General features: G+C 36.6%; 1 protein-coding gene across 11 annotated transcripts in view; it reads right to left on the minus strand.

Annotated features, from left to right (window-relative positions):
• CADPS2 (calcium dependent secretion activator 2) overlaps window positions 1-17,356 on the minus strand; it is a 375,792-nt gene that overhangs the window by 52,233 nt on the left and 306,203 nt on the right. For 7 of the 11 annotated variants that reach the window (XM_087723665.1, XM_087723671.1, XM_087723668.1 and 4 more), the window contains 3 exons: window positions 12,177-12,332; window positions 9,677-9,824; window positions 2,341-2,355 (listed from right to left, as the gene is read on the minus strand). In XM_087723665.1, coding sequence (XP_087579791.1) covers window positions 2,341-2,355; window positions 9,677-9,824; window positions 12,177-12,332 — 319 coding nt within the window. The remainder of the gene's footprint in view (window positions 1-2,340; window positions 2,356-9,676; window positions 9,825-12,176; window positions 12,333-17,356) is intronic. The other 4 variants (XM_087723666.1, XM_087723674.1, XM_087723669.1 and 1 more) reach the window with 1 other exon arrangement.

Here is a 17,356-nt window from a genome sequence, read left to right on the forward strand (position 1 = left end):
CACTAATGAAAACATTTTCTTTAAGAAACACATTTTAAATCTGAAAGACTTTCACATTCTGTTTTTGATCATAATAAATCAAGCGTCCATCCTGCAGTTTGTGGGAGCAAAGGCTCGTTCTTTTATTCTGAACATATATTCATTCCAAAAAGTAATTCTTCCATCAGAACATTTGTTTGAAAGCAAAGAATGCTCCAGTAGCCCACTTCACAAAAAATGTGTCTTATAAAGACTAACCTTATCTTGATGGTTCAAGGCTACATGAATCAGCAACAGCATAATGCTTTGAATAAAGAACTGCCAGCATCAGTCTAAACATTCACTCAACTTTGTAAGAGTTGTAAGAAATTTAGGGTTCCTGAAGGCAATTTACTCCCTTTTTCAAAGTATTACAGTATATGTACTAACGACTTTTAAGAAAAGTGTGTTAAGCACGATCCCCAGTGCTTGGTTTGCCTAGGCAAATTACTGAAGCTATCAACCTTCCCTAATCCCTGACCTTCAGATGTGCTGGCTCTACAGCTCTGCTAAGCCCAACGTTTCTATAAGATATGTGATACCAAGGAGTTCCACATACTATAATGTAACCCACAGTTACAACTGTCACTAGGATAATCATGGTCAAGACTGTAATAACAGAAAATGGTGTATTTTCTTCTCCCCTTCTGCAAGGGGAGAGTCATATGTATAATTCCAGAATGGATGGTTTTCTAATTCTTGTTGCTTTTTCATTACAAGAAAGACTGAAGGATTTGGGATATTTAGTGCAGTGGAAATGGTAGTTGCTGGAAGGTGTCCTTACAATGAGTACCAATGCTTGCTGTTCAGAAGTTATCACTCTTTGTCATTTCAATGGTTGCTAAGGAAAAGTAACTAATTGCAAAGTTGATGGTACGATATCATATTCACAGGTTTCAATGGCATTTTTTTTAATAAAGAAGAAATGATAGCTAGGTAGTTTTGCAATTTCATCCTTTCATAAATGCTCCTCAAACACACCCAAAGGTTTTGAAAATGTCAAATTGGGGGGAGGGCATAATATATAAATTGATTTTACCATCATTTTATGGGCACTGATTGAATAAATTAGTGGCATGATCCTATTTCCTATTAGTAGGAAAACTGTGATTGCCTCATTTTTTAGCATTACATGACATTAGCAGTAATAAGACCAGTCTGATTTAAAGATATTGGGAAGTAGAAGCAGTGCTGTGAGGAAGTGCCCATGTATGTTGTAATTATAAATGTAGCCATTATTGTCAGGTTTTGCTGAATAAAGATGTGCAAATCACCTGATTAAGCATTTTTGCTTCTCTCAATCTACCACTTTGCTTGCAAAGTCCTACTGTCGGTTTAATAGGTTCCTTCTTTGAGATTAGACGTTGATTCTTATTAAGTCTAAGAAAAGCTACAACTTGCTTTGCCTGTAGTGACATTGAAGTAGAGTAGATGGCATTATCTGATATCTGTATGCTGCTCTGTGACTATAATAGATATTTGATTTGATTATCTGATATTGGAATATTTTTTGGATTTAAAAAAAAATTACAACAGAATTAATTAAGATGACATGAATTTGATAAAAGATGTAGATGGCCAGATAGATGGTCTGATAAAGCAAAAACAAAGTCCTCCCACGGAAACTGGGGCACAAATGATAATTGTAGTGTTGTTTGAATAATGAAAGGTTAATAAGAATGAGAAGGTGATAGGTTTGATAGTGGAAGACAGAACACCAATGAAAAGCTGATCTGTTTTGAAAGAGTGTTTTTGTTTTAAAGTTGCAAAGGAGAGCTGATAGCTTTTATTTTCCCATTTACCACATTTATCCAAAAGGAAGACACATTTTTCTCCAACTCCAAATAGATACTTGCTTAATTGGGAAGGGTGTTTGTGTGTCATTTTATATTCCGTAGAGAGCACACAGAGAGAAGACCTTTTAGAAAACAACCAAATGGGTGAAGAAATAAAAATACTGCAGACATTCTTGCTGAAAAGTATAGATCAGCTTGAACCTTGATACTATAAATAAATAATTTTAGGATTAGGAAGAATCCTTTAGAATGCAATGTGTGATAGGTTTTGAGAAGTCCAACTAATACAGTGATTAGGCTTCTGTTCTTTAATATTCATATGAAAATATATGTGACTTTCCACCAAAATTTCTTTTACTCAATCAACAATTGAGAAAATGGTTCCCTGGAAATACATAGACTAGGCCTGAATTCATTTTGTTTAGTGATATATAATCAGAAATTATAAATTCTATCTAAAGTAAATAAAGACAGAAACACGTTTGGAAAACAAACAAACAAACAAAAAGTAAAGCAATGAACTTACCCATTGATTTGCAAACTGGTTGATGCCCCGAAAGCCCCCCCAAAAAGAAGAAAATGGAGAAACAAAATTGTGAAAATAATTATAAAATAATATAGGAAACAGCAATCTTAACAGACTTAATGAAAAGCTTGTTTAAATAAAGACAAAATACAACAGAGATGGCTACAAAGATAAATGCACATAAATAGCACAATTTGCTGCAAAGTAAAAGAGTATGGTACTGTAGCATTGTGAAAGATCTGTACTTTGATTGATTTGGTGGTTACCAATGCATCTTGGAGGAAGCAAGTTCTGGCATTTCCATCTCTATAGAAGCATTTGTTCCTTTTGTGGCCTCTCTGGTATTTTGTGGGGACTGGTTTAAAGACAGACTCCTCTATTTGCAGCTATCATTTTCTTGTAGCTCATGACTAATATGTACACCTGTAGCCGAGGTGGTGCAGTGGTTAGAGTGCAGTACTGCAGGCTACTTCTGCTGACTGCTAGCTGCAGTTCGGCAGTTCAAATCTCACTAGGCTCCAAGTTGACTCAGCCTTCCATCCTTCTGAGGTGGGTAAAATGAGGACCCAGATTATTGGGGGCCATAGGCTGACTCTGTAAATCATTTAGAGAGGGCTGTAAAAGCACTATGAAATGGTATATAAGTGTAACTGCTATTGCTATTCAATTTAGTTCTAATTTTTAAATTAATTATTTTTCTTAAAAAGGAAGAAATACTCTTTCTTCCCAGATTTTTATGCCCAAACTTATACCAACCAATAGAACACACCCCTTTTTCTGATGTTTTCAGTTTTCTCACTGACATTGATGACCCTAACTGGAAACAATAGTGCTATTTTTAAAAAAGCTATTGAAAAAGGGCAATACAATTGGTTTTGGTAGTGGGGATGATGGAAACTTGTAGCTTAACATAGCAAAAACACTGAGAAGTGATTTTTCCCCTCCCCAAAAAACCTGGAAGTCAAATACAATGCAGGAGAGTTGTCAAATACATCTCAAACTATGAAACATGCATATTCACCATAAGTTAACTATAAAAAAAATGAGGGACTGTAATTTTTAGAAATGTAATACTTCAAACATCAAATATTTATAGGACTGAATTTACTCAAAAGGAAGATGATCCCGTAAGACAACCACCCACAAATTAAGAATATTCAGAAAAAAAATAATATTCATGAAAAAACCTCAAGTGGAAACACCCAGGTTGCCAACATAGTATCATCAATTCTATCTGAAACCAACTCTAAAATCTCACCCCTCCTCTCTTCTCAGGAGTCAATCAGAAGACATGATCCTAGAACTAAGGAAAAATTTCGTGACAGAACAATTAATAGGTGGGACAACTTGCCTCCAGAGGCTGTAGGTACTCTAACACTGGAGGTTCTTTAGAAGACATTGAACAACTATTTGTCTGAAAGGGTATATAGGGCATTGGACTAGAAGACCTCCAAGGTCCATTTCAACTCTGTTATTCTGTTATTCATACTAAGTAAGTAAGTAAAATAGAATAGAACAGAATGAAAACTTTATTGTCACTTTAAATGTATACTAATCAGTATACATTACAATGAAATTTCATGGCATTCAGATCTCAAAAGATAACCATTATGCATATACCCACATACATACATATATGATACAGTCTAGTTTGAATATATATGTATATGTAATGTGTGCATGCGTGCGCGCGCGCACACACATACACACAGAGCACACCTGAGGGCAGGACAAGAAGCAATGGACAGAAACTAATTAAGGAGAAAAACAACCTAGAACTAAGAAGAAATTTCCTGACAGTTAGAACAATTAATCAGTGGAACAACTTGCTCCAGAAGTTGTGAATGCCCCAACACTGAAGGTTTTAAAGAAGAGATTGGACAACCATTTGTCTGAAATGGTATAGGGTTTCCTGCCAAAGCAGGGGGTTGGACTAGAAGACCTCCAAGGTCTAGTATATTCTATTCTATTCTATTCTATTCTATTCTATTCCCATGGTAAAAAAAGAATCCTGCAAGACGAATTGCATAAGGAATAAAATAAGTGAGGAAGGAAGGGAGGGAGGGAGGGAGGGAGGGAGGGAGGAAGGAAGCTATCCATCTTCTCTATCAATCTATCTAATCATAGCTATTAATTTCATATAAAGTTCATTTATTATTTAATGCCCATATACATAGAAAACTCTTCTCTCTCTTTCACACAAACCACTCTGATATCTGAAATACCAAATAAACAGGCACAAAATTCATATAGCAAAAACAGAGTTGACCGGAAGTTCTCCAGCTGGACAGACAAGGGGTGTGTGTGCTCTGAAGAGTCTCACATGAATTCTGTCTGACAAACCAATTCCGAAATCTTTTTTGGATCAGAACCACCCTGGAGGTGGGTGAAGAAGGGGCAGCATCTTATCAGACCCAGAGGGAGTGCAACAGATCCCTTGTAGGTCGGAGATTTGCTTTCTGAATCGGAGTCAGGGCGGCAGCATGGCAACATGGCTGCACAAGAAGCTGGCTTATAGCCAAAGAAACTGAACAGGAGCATGCAGGATGAGATGAAAGCCCGGTAAAAACTTGGAAAAGGCAAAGAACCTTGAGAGAATAAATAATATTAATGGACATATTTGGATTTTAGCAAAAAGAAAGAAAGAAAAGGGAAAAATGGAGGGTTGAGCCACTAGCCCAAAAAGAGCCATTTGCTTGAAACGCGTGTGGACAGAAATCTGGACAGAAAACGAGAAAATAGAAAAGTGACAAACCTACTCAAATACAAACTCTAAATTTGGTTTTGGATTTGAAAAGATTGTATTCTTAAAAGAGACTAGGAGGTTGAAATGAAAATCAAAACATACCGAGGAGATTTGCTCTGTTCGAATTTCTTCTAACTAACATATCTCAAGCAACTCCAATTAATGAGAGGTGAAATGTAACAAGGGAAAAAAATCAAGAAAAAAGCACTATTTTCTCACTGATAACCTAATTTTGCCTCTGGCATGCAAAACTCTGCCATAAATCAGAACTTGGAAAAGCAGGAGGTGAAGAGAAACATACCAGAATTTGGCTGTATGCAAGTTTGTTCCAATTAATATGTTTTGAGGAACTATAACCAACAAGAGGTGGAAAGCAACAAGGAAAAAATAATAAAATCAAGAACTGGGAAAATACAAAGTTTTTTTCTCTGTGCAAAAGATCAAGATGGCTCCCGTTTCTCTTCCTCTTTTCATTAGCTGAATTAGCTAAATTTAAGGTGGACCAGAACTTTGCAATAAGAACTGTAAAACTAACTGCAATTTTGGAATTGGACATTAAGGAAGGACAAAAGATTAAGATGGCTCCCGCCTTTCTTCCTCTCCACATAAGCTGAACTAGCTAAATTTAAGGTGGACCAGAACTCTGAAATAAGAATTGTATAACTAACTGTAACTTTGGAACTGGAAATTATGGAAAGGTGGAAAATTGAAGAACTATGTGAAATTATAAAAATATATATGCATAAATCATTAAAATTAAGTCTAAATAGAATTTTGAACTCAAAGAAGCAGGAACTGAAGGAAGAAGTGAAGGAAGAATGGAGGAGGGATAATGAAGGGATAGAAATGGGGGAAAATAAAAAGCAGATAAAAAACTTCATTGGATTTGACAGTGGCATAGAGAAAATTGAAAAGGGGGGGATGTGTCCCAACAAAAGGAAATAAAAAGCAGACAAAAGATTTTACTGAGGTTGACATTGGCATGGGGAAAACCGTAGAGGGGGATTATGTCCAAACAAAGGGAAATATAAAAGATTTCACTGGATTTGACAGTGGCTTGGGGAAAATTGAAGAGGGTGGACATGTCAAAACAAAGAAAAGGGAGAAGACAGGAATAGAGAAATGGGACAAAAAACTTACTAGGAAAAAATCAGATAATAAGAAATTGTTATATGGGGAAATATAAAGCTGAGATATGTGGTTTACTCCCATACATGATAATAAAATTGAGTTGCTAACTGATTGAATATGATAATGGAAAGATAATTAAATAAAGGTTAAAATATATGGAATATGGACAAATTTGAAGCTGTTACGGGGAGAATATAAAGCAGAGGTATGTGATTTACTTTTATACATGATAATTAAACTGAGTTACTAATTGATTGAATATGATAATGGATGGACAATTAAGTATGGGTTAAAATATATGAAACATGGGTACATATAGAACTCCTAAGATGATGAACAAAGTGAGATGTGTACCGCTTGTTATTCTGTATAGTAGATCAAGGAAATTGTAATGAACATTAAACAATAAGGATTGTTATTTAAATACAATTAAGGATAACTTAAGCAAAGATATGAAAAAATGGAGCGGGAACATGAAATATACTTACAATCGGAAATTATTGAGATTACAAAAATAGAATTACAAATTTGGGGCGTGTAAGGATGCATAATTATATAAATATAATGAGAATAGCTTGGAATTGTAACCAGGCCTACATCTCGCTCAAAAATAGGCTGTGTGTGTGTTAAAAATACAATTACTATATATGTATACTTTTTTCTCCTTTAAAAAAGAAAGAGGAAGATATATGTTAAAATTAAATATGTATATTGAAAAGGAACTATAAATACCATCAACATAAAATGGAGCTCACTCAGAGGTTGAAATACACCAAATAAATGAGATGAAGAGTGTGAAGTAGAGGAGAGAGGTAAGGGAAGAAGAGAGGGATAGGAGAGAGGGCGGGGGGGGGGGGGGGAGAGGAGGGGAGAAAGAAGAAGTGAAGCGGTTGAAGTGATGTGTCAGTGCCTGGAGGCTGTCCAGGTCTGGATGGGTGTGAACAAGCTTGCACTCAATCCCGACAAGACCGAGTGGCTAGTGTTATTCCCTCCCAAAGATTGGCCTTGTATTCCATCTCTCAGGCTGGGGGGTGAAATTATACACCCCTCAGACAGGGTTTGCAATTTGGGAGTCCTCCTGGACCCACAGCTGACTTTAGAACATCATCTGTTGACTGTGACCAGGGGGACATTTGCCCAGGTTCACCTGGTGCACCAATTGCGTCCCTACCTGAACTGGGAGGCTCTCAGAACAGTCACTCACGCCCTTGTGACCTCAAGACTGGACTACTGTAACGCGCTCTACATGGGGCTGCCCTTGAAGAGCATTTGGGGGACTTCAGCTTGTCCAGAATGCAGCCACGCGAGCGATTGTGGGTGCACCTCGGTATACCCACGTTACACCTATCCTCCGCGAGCTGTATTGGCTGCCTGTTGGGCTCCGGACGCGCTTCAAGGTGCTAGTCGTTACTTTTAAAGCCCTACATGGTATTGGACCTGGGTACTTGAGAGACCGCCTCCTGCCAATTACCTCCCTATGACCAATTAGATCCCACAGATTAGGCCTCCTCCGAATACCATCTGCTAGCCAATGTCGACTGTTGACCCCTCGGGAGATGGCCTTCTCTGTAGCTGCTCCAGCCCTCTGGAACAATCTCCCCGTGGAGATCCGGACCCTTACCTCCCTTCAGGCTTTCCGCAAAGCCATTAAGACCTGGCTGTTCCGGCAGGCCTGGGACTGATGAGTTCCCAGCACCACTTGAATTGTTGCGACTGTTGCTTTGTTTTTAACTTGTTTGTCTTTTTGTTTTGTTGTTTGTATTCCCCTCCACCTTTGTTTGTTAGCCGCCCTGAGTCCCTCGGGAATAGGGCGGCATACAAATGGAATAAACATTTCCAAACATTTCCAAACAAGTGGAAAGGGGAGAGAGGAAGGGGAAGTAGAGAAGAGAAGGACGACAGAGGGAAAAAAGGAGGTAGGGAGGAGGAGGAGAGAGGGAGAAGAAAGTGATGGATAAGGTACAAATATGGTGTATAGAGAGCAGAAGAACCAATAATTGTTTTTGAGAGTTGATGGTAAGACGAATTGATGTAAACAGTTAATCATATAATACGATGTTGGTTATGTAATAGTATACATGTGGCTATGTGTTATGAAAATGAAAAAATAAGAATAATATATATATATATATATATATATATATATATATATATATATATATATATATATATATATATATATATATATATATATATATATATATATATATATATATATATATATACACACACACACATATATATATATATATATATATATATATATATATATATACATACATATATATACATACATACATACATACATACACATACACATACACACACACACACACACACACACACACACACCAAAAACAGAAAAAATTAAAGGAATTAAATACAATGGTGGGAAAAGAGGAACAATAATTGCATATGAAAGAGAAAGGAAAGCAAAATTTGGGATGGAAAAAGCAGAAGAGAAGATGGAAAAGGAGAGAAGGGAATGATAGAGAAGCCCCATTTCAATGTTAGAAAAAGGACTGAATTCAGCAAACAGTTATTCTGAGTATTGGCTACTTTCAGCAGCTATGTCTATACTGCAGTGTTGGGTTTCAAATCCTGTTCCAACCGGTATGATTGGAACGGGCCCAGCAGCGTCCTCATGGACGTGCGTAATGTGTGCGCACACATGCGCAGCACGCACATGCGCTTTCGCACACCTGCGATGTCCTGTGATGCTCTGCGATGCTCTGCAGAGCATCGTGCAGGTGCTGTATGTGCCATGCACATGCACGTAAGCGCAGAAGCCTTAAAACATGGTAAGGAGCTCGGGCGGGCAGGTAGGCCCTCCTGAGGACCATACCAGAATGGTATCCAGTGCTCCAGGCTAGCTTTGGTATGCCTGTACCGGGGCGTACCGCCTGTAACCCACCACTGCTATACTGTCTCTACATCTTATGCTCAGTGTTTTTTGTTTTCAAGAGCTTTTTCTATTCTGTAAGCTCTACCTGACCCAGATAATTATTTAGAAAAAAAATTCATCTTCCTCTGGGGTAAATAGGGTGCCTTTTTGAACTAGTTACCAGTAGAAGAACTAACATCACCAAATCCAACTCTAAATCAGGAAATAATGGAATATGATATTTTTGAACATCTGGGCTTTTTAAAAAAATGGTTACCAATTATCCTTGCATTTCTGAAAATCATGACATGCAACAATATTTATTGTTTTAAGCAGCACCACATTTCCAAATTACTGTTTGTATTTTGTGAAAAAAGAATGACCATATGATTTATGGAAAAAATGAAGTTTACAGTCTATGTGAATATGTATATATGGGGGGCATTGTGTGTGTGTGTGTGTGTATCACACACAAATAAACAAATGAATAAAAGTTTAGCATAAAATTACCCTCAAACCTTTTGCACCTTTATTTAGATTTGTCATCATGAATATTCCTGCTGGAATTCTCTTACCTCCTGCCCACCGTTCAGAATACAAAGTTTAGCAGTTTGCTTCTTGGCATCAACTAGCACGTTGAACATTGTGCATACAGAAGAAGGAATACGCAAATCTGTTGATTTGTTTGTCTTCTGCACTTTGAGTTCAAAAGCAGTTCTTGTTCTATTAATGGAAACATGGGATTTACAGAGATAGAAAGATTGGTCATATTTTAAATAACTTAAAATGAAAAGGGGAATTCGGTGAAAACTTGTGAAAGGCAAATATGAAATGTTTAGATGCATGTTACATTAACTAATGGGATTATCCTATTTATAAGTACTAAAGTATGAGAGTCCTCTCAAGGTTAGATACTGATTTAACAAAATAGCTGCCTGACAAAGCATAGTCCAGATAAAGCACAGAAGGTTGAATATTTTCTGCACAAATTTCAAATTGACAAAAGCTGATCATAGACTGCCATTATAATATATTCAAGGATTCCTGACAATTAAAAATGTTAAAGAGTTTCAGAACATGTGGCACATTTTAAATGAGCAGGGGAATAGATGGAAAAAGCATAATAATTGGTTCTTTACAAAAATAACTCCCACAGAGGCATAATTCAGAAATAACTGGCTTGGTGAAGCCAATAATAGATTATGGAAGAATGATTATCACCTGAAACAATTAAAGATCAGTGGACATATTATATAGTTTCCTCTGCTTGATGAATCTATTATCATAACCATACCAGAAAACTTTGTGTTTATGGCAGCATGGTGAAATATGGCTAGTTTGACCAGTGCATATGTACTGCTACTATGCTTTCAGTAGATATTTAGAGCAATCACAATGTGGAGACCTTGTGCATGACTTCAACAATATATACAATTTTATTATGAAATGTTTTTACTGCTGCCAATTCATTCAATCACTTGTTTAGCTCTAGCTTGTATTAATAAACTGAAAAACAAGTTCTTCAAGAGCTTGAAAATGGAAAGCAGTGTTGAACACCTTTTCTAACAATCTTCATTTTCTTCACCTCTGGTGATGAAGAAAGCAATAATGTTGATTGCTTGAGCTGGAAACTGTAACTAAATAGATCTTTTGCTGTATGCTTTTGCTCCCCAGTTGTATGTCATAGTGATTAGAAGATCAAATTGGGTTCATATGACCATTTGGTCAGAAAACTCACCATATAGCAATAGAAATATAGCAATAGCAGTTAGACTTATATACCACTTCATAGGGCTTTCAGCCCTCTCTAAGCGGTTTACAGAGTCAGCATATTGCCCCCAACAATCCAGGTCCTCATTTTACCCACCTCGGAAGGATGGAAGGCTGAGTCAACCTTGAGCCGGTGAGATTTGAACAGCCGAACTGCAGAACTGCAGTCAGCTGAAGTAGCCTGCACCACCTCGGCTCCTTGCCTGCCTTGGAGCTAGTCACATAAAGCCTACTTCTGTGTAAGGGCCAGGGTTTGAAGGCCAATTTGAGCATTTCTTGCTGGTCATTCCAAGTACCATGAATATATTGTGCAGTAACTCCATAATATGCGGAGTTGTCACTTGGCATTGTGGGATAGAGAGGAAAGTTTTGTGCAGAAAGGTTGCTTCACTGTATTGGTTCCAAGTACCATGAATATATTGTGCAGTAACTCCATAATATGCGGAGTTGTCACTTGGCATTGTGGGATACAGAGGAAAGTTTTGTGCAGAAAGGTTGCTTCACTGTATTGGTTTATCAATTTAAGCAATCCAAAGTAATCCATGAAACTGAAGTACATATATGGAAACAGAATATTAGCATCTGATAATGCTAATGATGGTTAAGGAACTAGAATGGACATTGTGATACTGTGAGTTTTAATCCCCTTGCCCTCCAATACATAAACCAAGGCAATCCGTATTCATTTCTAAATGTTAGCCCTAAAAGATTTGTCATCATATAATGATATGTGGAAATGACCTCAGGAGACAAGAGAAAGAGCCACAGACTATAGACAACTATTATGTAAAAATATCTCAGTTCATAAGAGGGGAGGAGAGCGTTTCAGAAGGGACCCTCCCTAGTTTTCTAGTGAATAAAAGGTAAGGAGGAAAGAAATACTTTCAGACTTACAAGATCATGCTAATAATGTAACCTTCCAATAAAGATAAGAGTTAGTATTCATAGGTGTGATTATCTGCCTACCTTAAAGGGCTAATATTAATTTCACTGATGGGTACCAGCCTGAAACCTGTGGCATAGCTGAGAGTCCATTGGAGCTCTGAATCTACTGCTGTCCATTCTTGCTTTCAATTCATTTGTCTCCTTTGCATGTGAAGTGAACACAGCAAAGTAAATAGAGCAGCCACTTTTTTCTTTACCCTGTGCTCTTATATAGGTCAGGCTTATCAAGAAGTGATGAAGAAGTATGCTTACCCAACCTGCTTAATTAAAATATCTTCCCAAAGCTCCTTTACAATCTGGATCTGAATTAATTTTTTTACAATTATTTTATACTTTAGATATAAAATTATGAGCACATACCTTTTGATGCAAGCTTCTATCATATCACTGGCCATAAGTTTAAGTCTCTGTTCTAAGTGATGGGCAAACTCTGGTTCTGGCCAATGGAGATCTAAGATGAACATCTGTAGGGCATCCAGTTTCCAGAAGAGGTCTTCTGATGTTGTTGACCCATTACTAACAAACAAAAAAATCACTATTATACTTGAATCAGAGCATTAGATAAAACATAATGCTATTTCTATATTTGTAAGCATTTCAGCCACTTGCCATAAACATGTGACCAGCACTTCTGGGATCACTATTATTTTGCTGTAATTACTGGGTAGCTTTCTCTTATACAATTTATCTGGTGTGGCTCTAACAGTTGTTGACTTCCGCTTGGAGGGAAAGGAACAATTCAGACATAAGCAGTAGAGTTATTTAATGTACTGAAGCTATTTCATTGCAGGTGTGAACTGAATAGAGCTGAGCAGGAAGAAGCAATTTTGACTTAAGACGGGGCTTTGAGATTGATAAAAAAGTGAAAGCTTGGCATTTATCTGTTACTCTGCTGATTTTTACAACTTGATGGTGATGATTACTATATCCATATCATTGCTTAATATCATTTAATTTCCACCCACAATATAACAACAGAAAGACATCAAGCAGTGTTGCTTTTAATCCCATTAATGTCCTGATTGGAGTCAAATAAAAATGGAGTCAAGAAAGAAGTCAGATCTCCATCATCATTTCTGGTCCAAGTTGAAATTCTGAAATTATTTCATATCTACAGAAATATATCCTTAACAGTAAATTAACTATTAAAAAACAAAACAAAAGCAAAGCACTAGCACTAGCACTAACACTAAGATTACAATCACAACTTGTCTGTTGTGTCCGACAGAAAATTACTATGTACGCTAGGTACCAGAATTGGGCTGATAATGATTTACAACACACTAAGGGAGAAGGATGATACCAGGCCGTTTATGATAGTTTTGTTGCTACAAATGATGCAACCAATTATTTTAAATCAGATGTTCCCCCGCTCCTGTGTGTGTGTGTGTGTGTGTGTGTGTGTGTGTGTGTGTGTGTGTTATCTCCTGATAATATTGTTACAAGCTATTTCCATAATGTGCACTGATTAGATTTGATGTCTGTCATGGTCATATATTGTTCTACCGTGAGAAATCAAATCTTAAGACTTTTGTGACTCTTCTACATAAAAAGCAACATGTGATTAATGTTGTATTAGCCTTATTTATACCTCAGATTTTATAGAATTTACTGACTGATAATTCTCTTATTATAGGCCTGGGTTCAAGTTTACCCAGTCCTTGAAAAATGAATTTATTATTCTGAAGGTCATATGTAGTAGAGGACAGAATGCACTCTGAATGCAGAATGAAATTGTGTCCTGTCTATACATTTCCAGCTTCCACAGAAGGACAAGATATGTGGAATTCTTATTAAACTTAGATACTCAGGAGCATTCAAAAGCCCTGTATGTTTTGTAATTTTCAGATACTTCTCATCACTCCCAGCACACAGGAACCAAAAAGACAAAATCACAGCTACAGAACTACAGCCTAATTAATTCTATATGAAAAATAGGAAATATGTCAGCCTTCGGCATCTATATAGTACATTTTTTGTCTGATTAAGCATCAATTTAGAAAGGAGCAGTGGATTATTTTTAATCTGAGTAAAGCTCTTAATACAGCAAAAACATTTCTACAATCATTTTATACTGGTGCTGAGATTTACATGAGGCTGTAGTTGTTCAACCCGTTGTCTGAATTTAGTATTTTTATAGTTGGGAGCAACAAAGTTTATTTTCTTTGTTTTTGACAGGTGACTATCTATGATGGTGACATGATGATAGCCATAGAAGGAGCAGGACTGAAAATGTTGGTCTTTTTTCCCCTTGCTTTGATAAAGGGGAGGGGAATATGTTTTATTATTAACAGTTAAGTGTTTTGGAAACTCATCATAACCATTTACTTTTACTTACTTAGGAATCATTAAGGAATTAAATTTGTTGCAGAATTTTGCCAGCACAATCTTAAATTGACACTAAGATTTCCCCCTCCTCCCCCCAGCAAAAAAAGCCATGAGTGCTACTTGATAACTATGGATTGTATCCTTTTTAGTCCTATGCTAAACAACCAAATTATGTGAAAGAATAAATAAAAAATAGAAGAAACTCAATATTTCTGCCCAGAATATTCCAGATGTGTTGAAATAATAGAATTAAATTTCAATCCAGTGTCTCAAATAGATGAGTTTGAAGTTAATGCCAATAAATAAGTATATTTTTTCAAATATACTTTGTGCTTGCATTAAATATAAACATTATGTTTTAAAACTGTTCATACTCCTTATAAATACTAATTTTCATGATTATTAAAGCAATACTCTGCTGCAGTGATTAAACTAAATGAGTAGTTATAAAATGTCTTTTTATAGACTTGTTTGACTTCTGTAGAACTTTTTCTCTTTCTATAGTTTTGATTTAGGATGCCCTTGAGAAAATAAATCCATTTCCAAATTATTCTAGGATCCAATAAAATCATTTTAATGACCCTTGGGACTCCTTTATTTTCATTTTCTCAGAACAGGATTGTAAGATACAAATATATGTACGAATAATTTATGTATTTAAATTGTATATATATATAGTATGTATATATGTTGTGGCCCAGCAGGAGCCGTTGGAGCTGCCGACAGACTCTGATAGCGAGGGACCCTATGAGTCGGCTTTGGAGGATGTGGAGGACCCTGGGCAGGGTTCAGACTCCGAGCAGGGACCAGAGAGGTTGGTTGGCCACCAGAAGGTCCCTGAGGCATGGACAGTGGTGAAAGCCAAAGGGAGTTTGTCCCTGATGTCAGGCCCTGAAGCAGTGAGGAGGAGCAAAGGGAGTTGGTCCTGGATGCCAGTCAGAGAAGGGCGGATAAGCGCAGGCAGCAATTAGGGAGACATAGATAATTGAGCCCAGGTGGTTGTGATTTGGCTCCTCCCAAGAGAGTATATAAGAAGAGACTTTGGGAGGAGACCTTTTGCAGGACACAACCGTTTTACTAAGCTGGAGAAGCTCTTATCTGTGGGAGTCTGGGGTGCTGCCAAAGTCTTGTCTGTGAGTAATTACTGTGAATAAAGCGTGGCTAACAGTAACCTTGTGTTGGCGTGACTCACTGTACAGAGGGGGGTCAGAATATATATATGTATGTATGTGTGTGTGTGTGTGTGTGTGTATGTATGTATATATATATGTATATGTATGTATGTATGTATGTGTGTGTGTGTATGTATGTATGTATGTATGTATGTATGTATGTATGTATGTATGTATGTATATATATATATACATACTTAAAGTCACAACCCCTGGTATGCCCAAGTATGGGAGGAAGGTCACACTTCCATTCTCTGTCATTAGGCTCGTCACAAGAGACCATCCAGACAGAAACCCAATATTTTTTACTGTTGCCTTTTTTGTTATATTTGTTATATTTATGCTGATAAATAAATAAAGGGAGACTAGTATAGATCTATTTCAAGCTATTTAGCTCTCATCAGCTAGCCATACCCAAGTTTTTGACTTAAGCACAGGTTCGATTCCCAAAAACTTGGGTATGGCTAGCTGATGAGAGCTAAATAGCTTGAAATAGATCTATACTAATCTCCCTTTATTTATTTATCAGCATAAATATAACATATATATATATATATATATATATATATATATATGTATGTATGTATGTATGTATGTATGTATGTATGTATGTATGTATGTATGTATGTATGTATGTATATATATCATACCAATATCCTAATTTAACTGTGAAAGGCAAATACAAATTAGATCAGCTTTGATCTTTTAATAGAGCTTTTGATACATTTTTGAAGCAATATTTCCACTTCAAAGTTTGGCTATTTATTAACTAAGAACTCAGATTATCAAAGTGTAACTTCATGCCTTTAAGAGACTACTGATTCTGCCTAATTCCAGATCCCTGGCAACTGATTTGGTGTGATAGGTTATTAATCACTGCACTACAGTGCTCCAAATCATGCTAAATATAGCTCATAACTATAATATTATTTGTTGGCTCATTTTTTGGACTTATTAACCCATAGGAATGTGTGTCTCCTCTTACTTCACTTGACCATTTACATTACTGATACTACAAACAAGCCTCTGATTTAGCACAGAGGTCTTATTTAGAACTGCAAAAGTGAGCACTGAATGGAAATGAAAGAGTATCTTTGAAAGAGAACTTCTCTCCTGGCTAATTATATACCCTTGCTTTCTTTCACAACACATTGTTCCAACTCCCTCCTGCCTCCAAGTGTGTTTTCCTCAGACAACTCTAATTCAGCATGCTTTTCACGTCTAGCCAAGATATCCTCTGCACTAGACTCTCAAGGGACCAATCAAAAAGAACACTGAATACTACACATAGCATTTTGCTCTCTTAATACCTCTTCCACCTTAATACACAATGGCCCAAATGTACCATTAAAGAGGTGGCCAGCAAAAACAACTGAAAACAAAGTAATTATGTTCCTGAGACTGTAATGACAGGTAAGAACACACATTTACTGCTCCTAACCATGCACAGAAGAAAAGCACTTCTGTGAATAGAAATGCCACCACAAGAGCAGTATTATAATTAATTGCTTAAAATGTGTACAAGGCTCGGTTCAGGTCTGTGTGCAGACATGTTACATAAAGAGAGGATCCAATATGATTCTGAAGAAATTAGAAAGGCTATCTACATCTGTGTCATTCCATGATAATTTTAAATCCCTGGCTTATTGATCTGAATTTTACTTTAAAAAAAAAGACAAGTAATCAAACAATAAGTACTTTCTGTAAATTGTGTATTAAAAATATAAAAAAGAAGAAATCTTTGTAATTCCAAGGACTAATAGATTCATTAAGATTGAAACATACAGTACATGATAAAAGAAACTGAATATAGGCATCACTCTCTACTGAGACAATTGACAGTTTCCAGATATTAGATACTTGTGATTATACAGCAGAATCATAAGAGGCCATTTAAACAACCCAGTTTAGGAGACGCACAAAATTAAAATGTCCATTCAAGAAAGGGAAGCCACTCCCCCCCCCCCCCGAATCTCTCTGGTTTCCCTGTCAAAGTGTTATGAATATTTTGGTAACATTCTCATTTGGGAGAAATATAAA

This window comes from Thamnophis sirtalis, unplaced genomic scaffold, assembly GCF_051295495.1.
Source record: "Thamnophis sirtalis isolate CommonGarterSnake01/CBP01778 unplaced genomic scaffold, rThaSir2_p1.2 scaffold_9, whole genome shotgun sequence".
NCBI classification, from domain to species: Eukaryota; Metazoa; Chordata; class Lepidosauria; order Squamata; family Natricidae; genus Thamnophis; species Thamnophis sirtalis.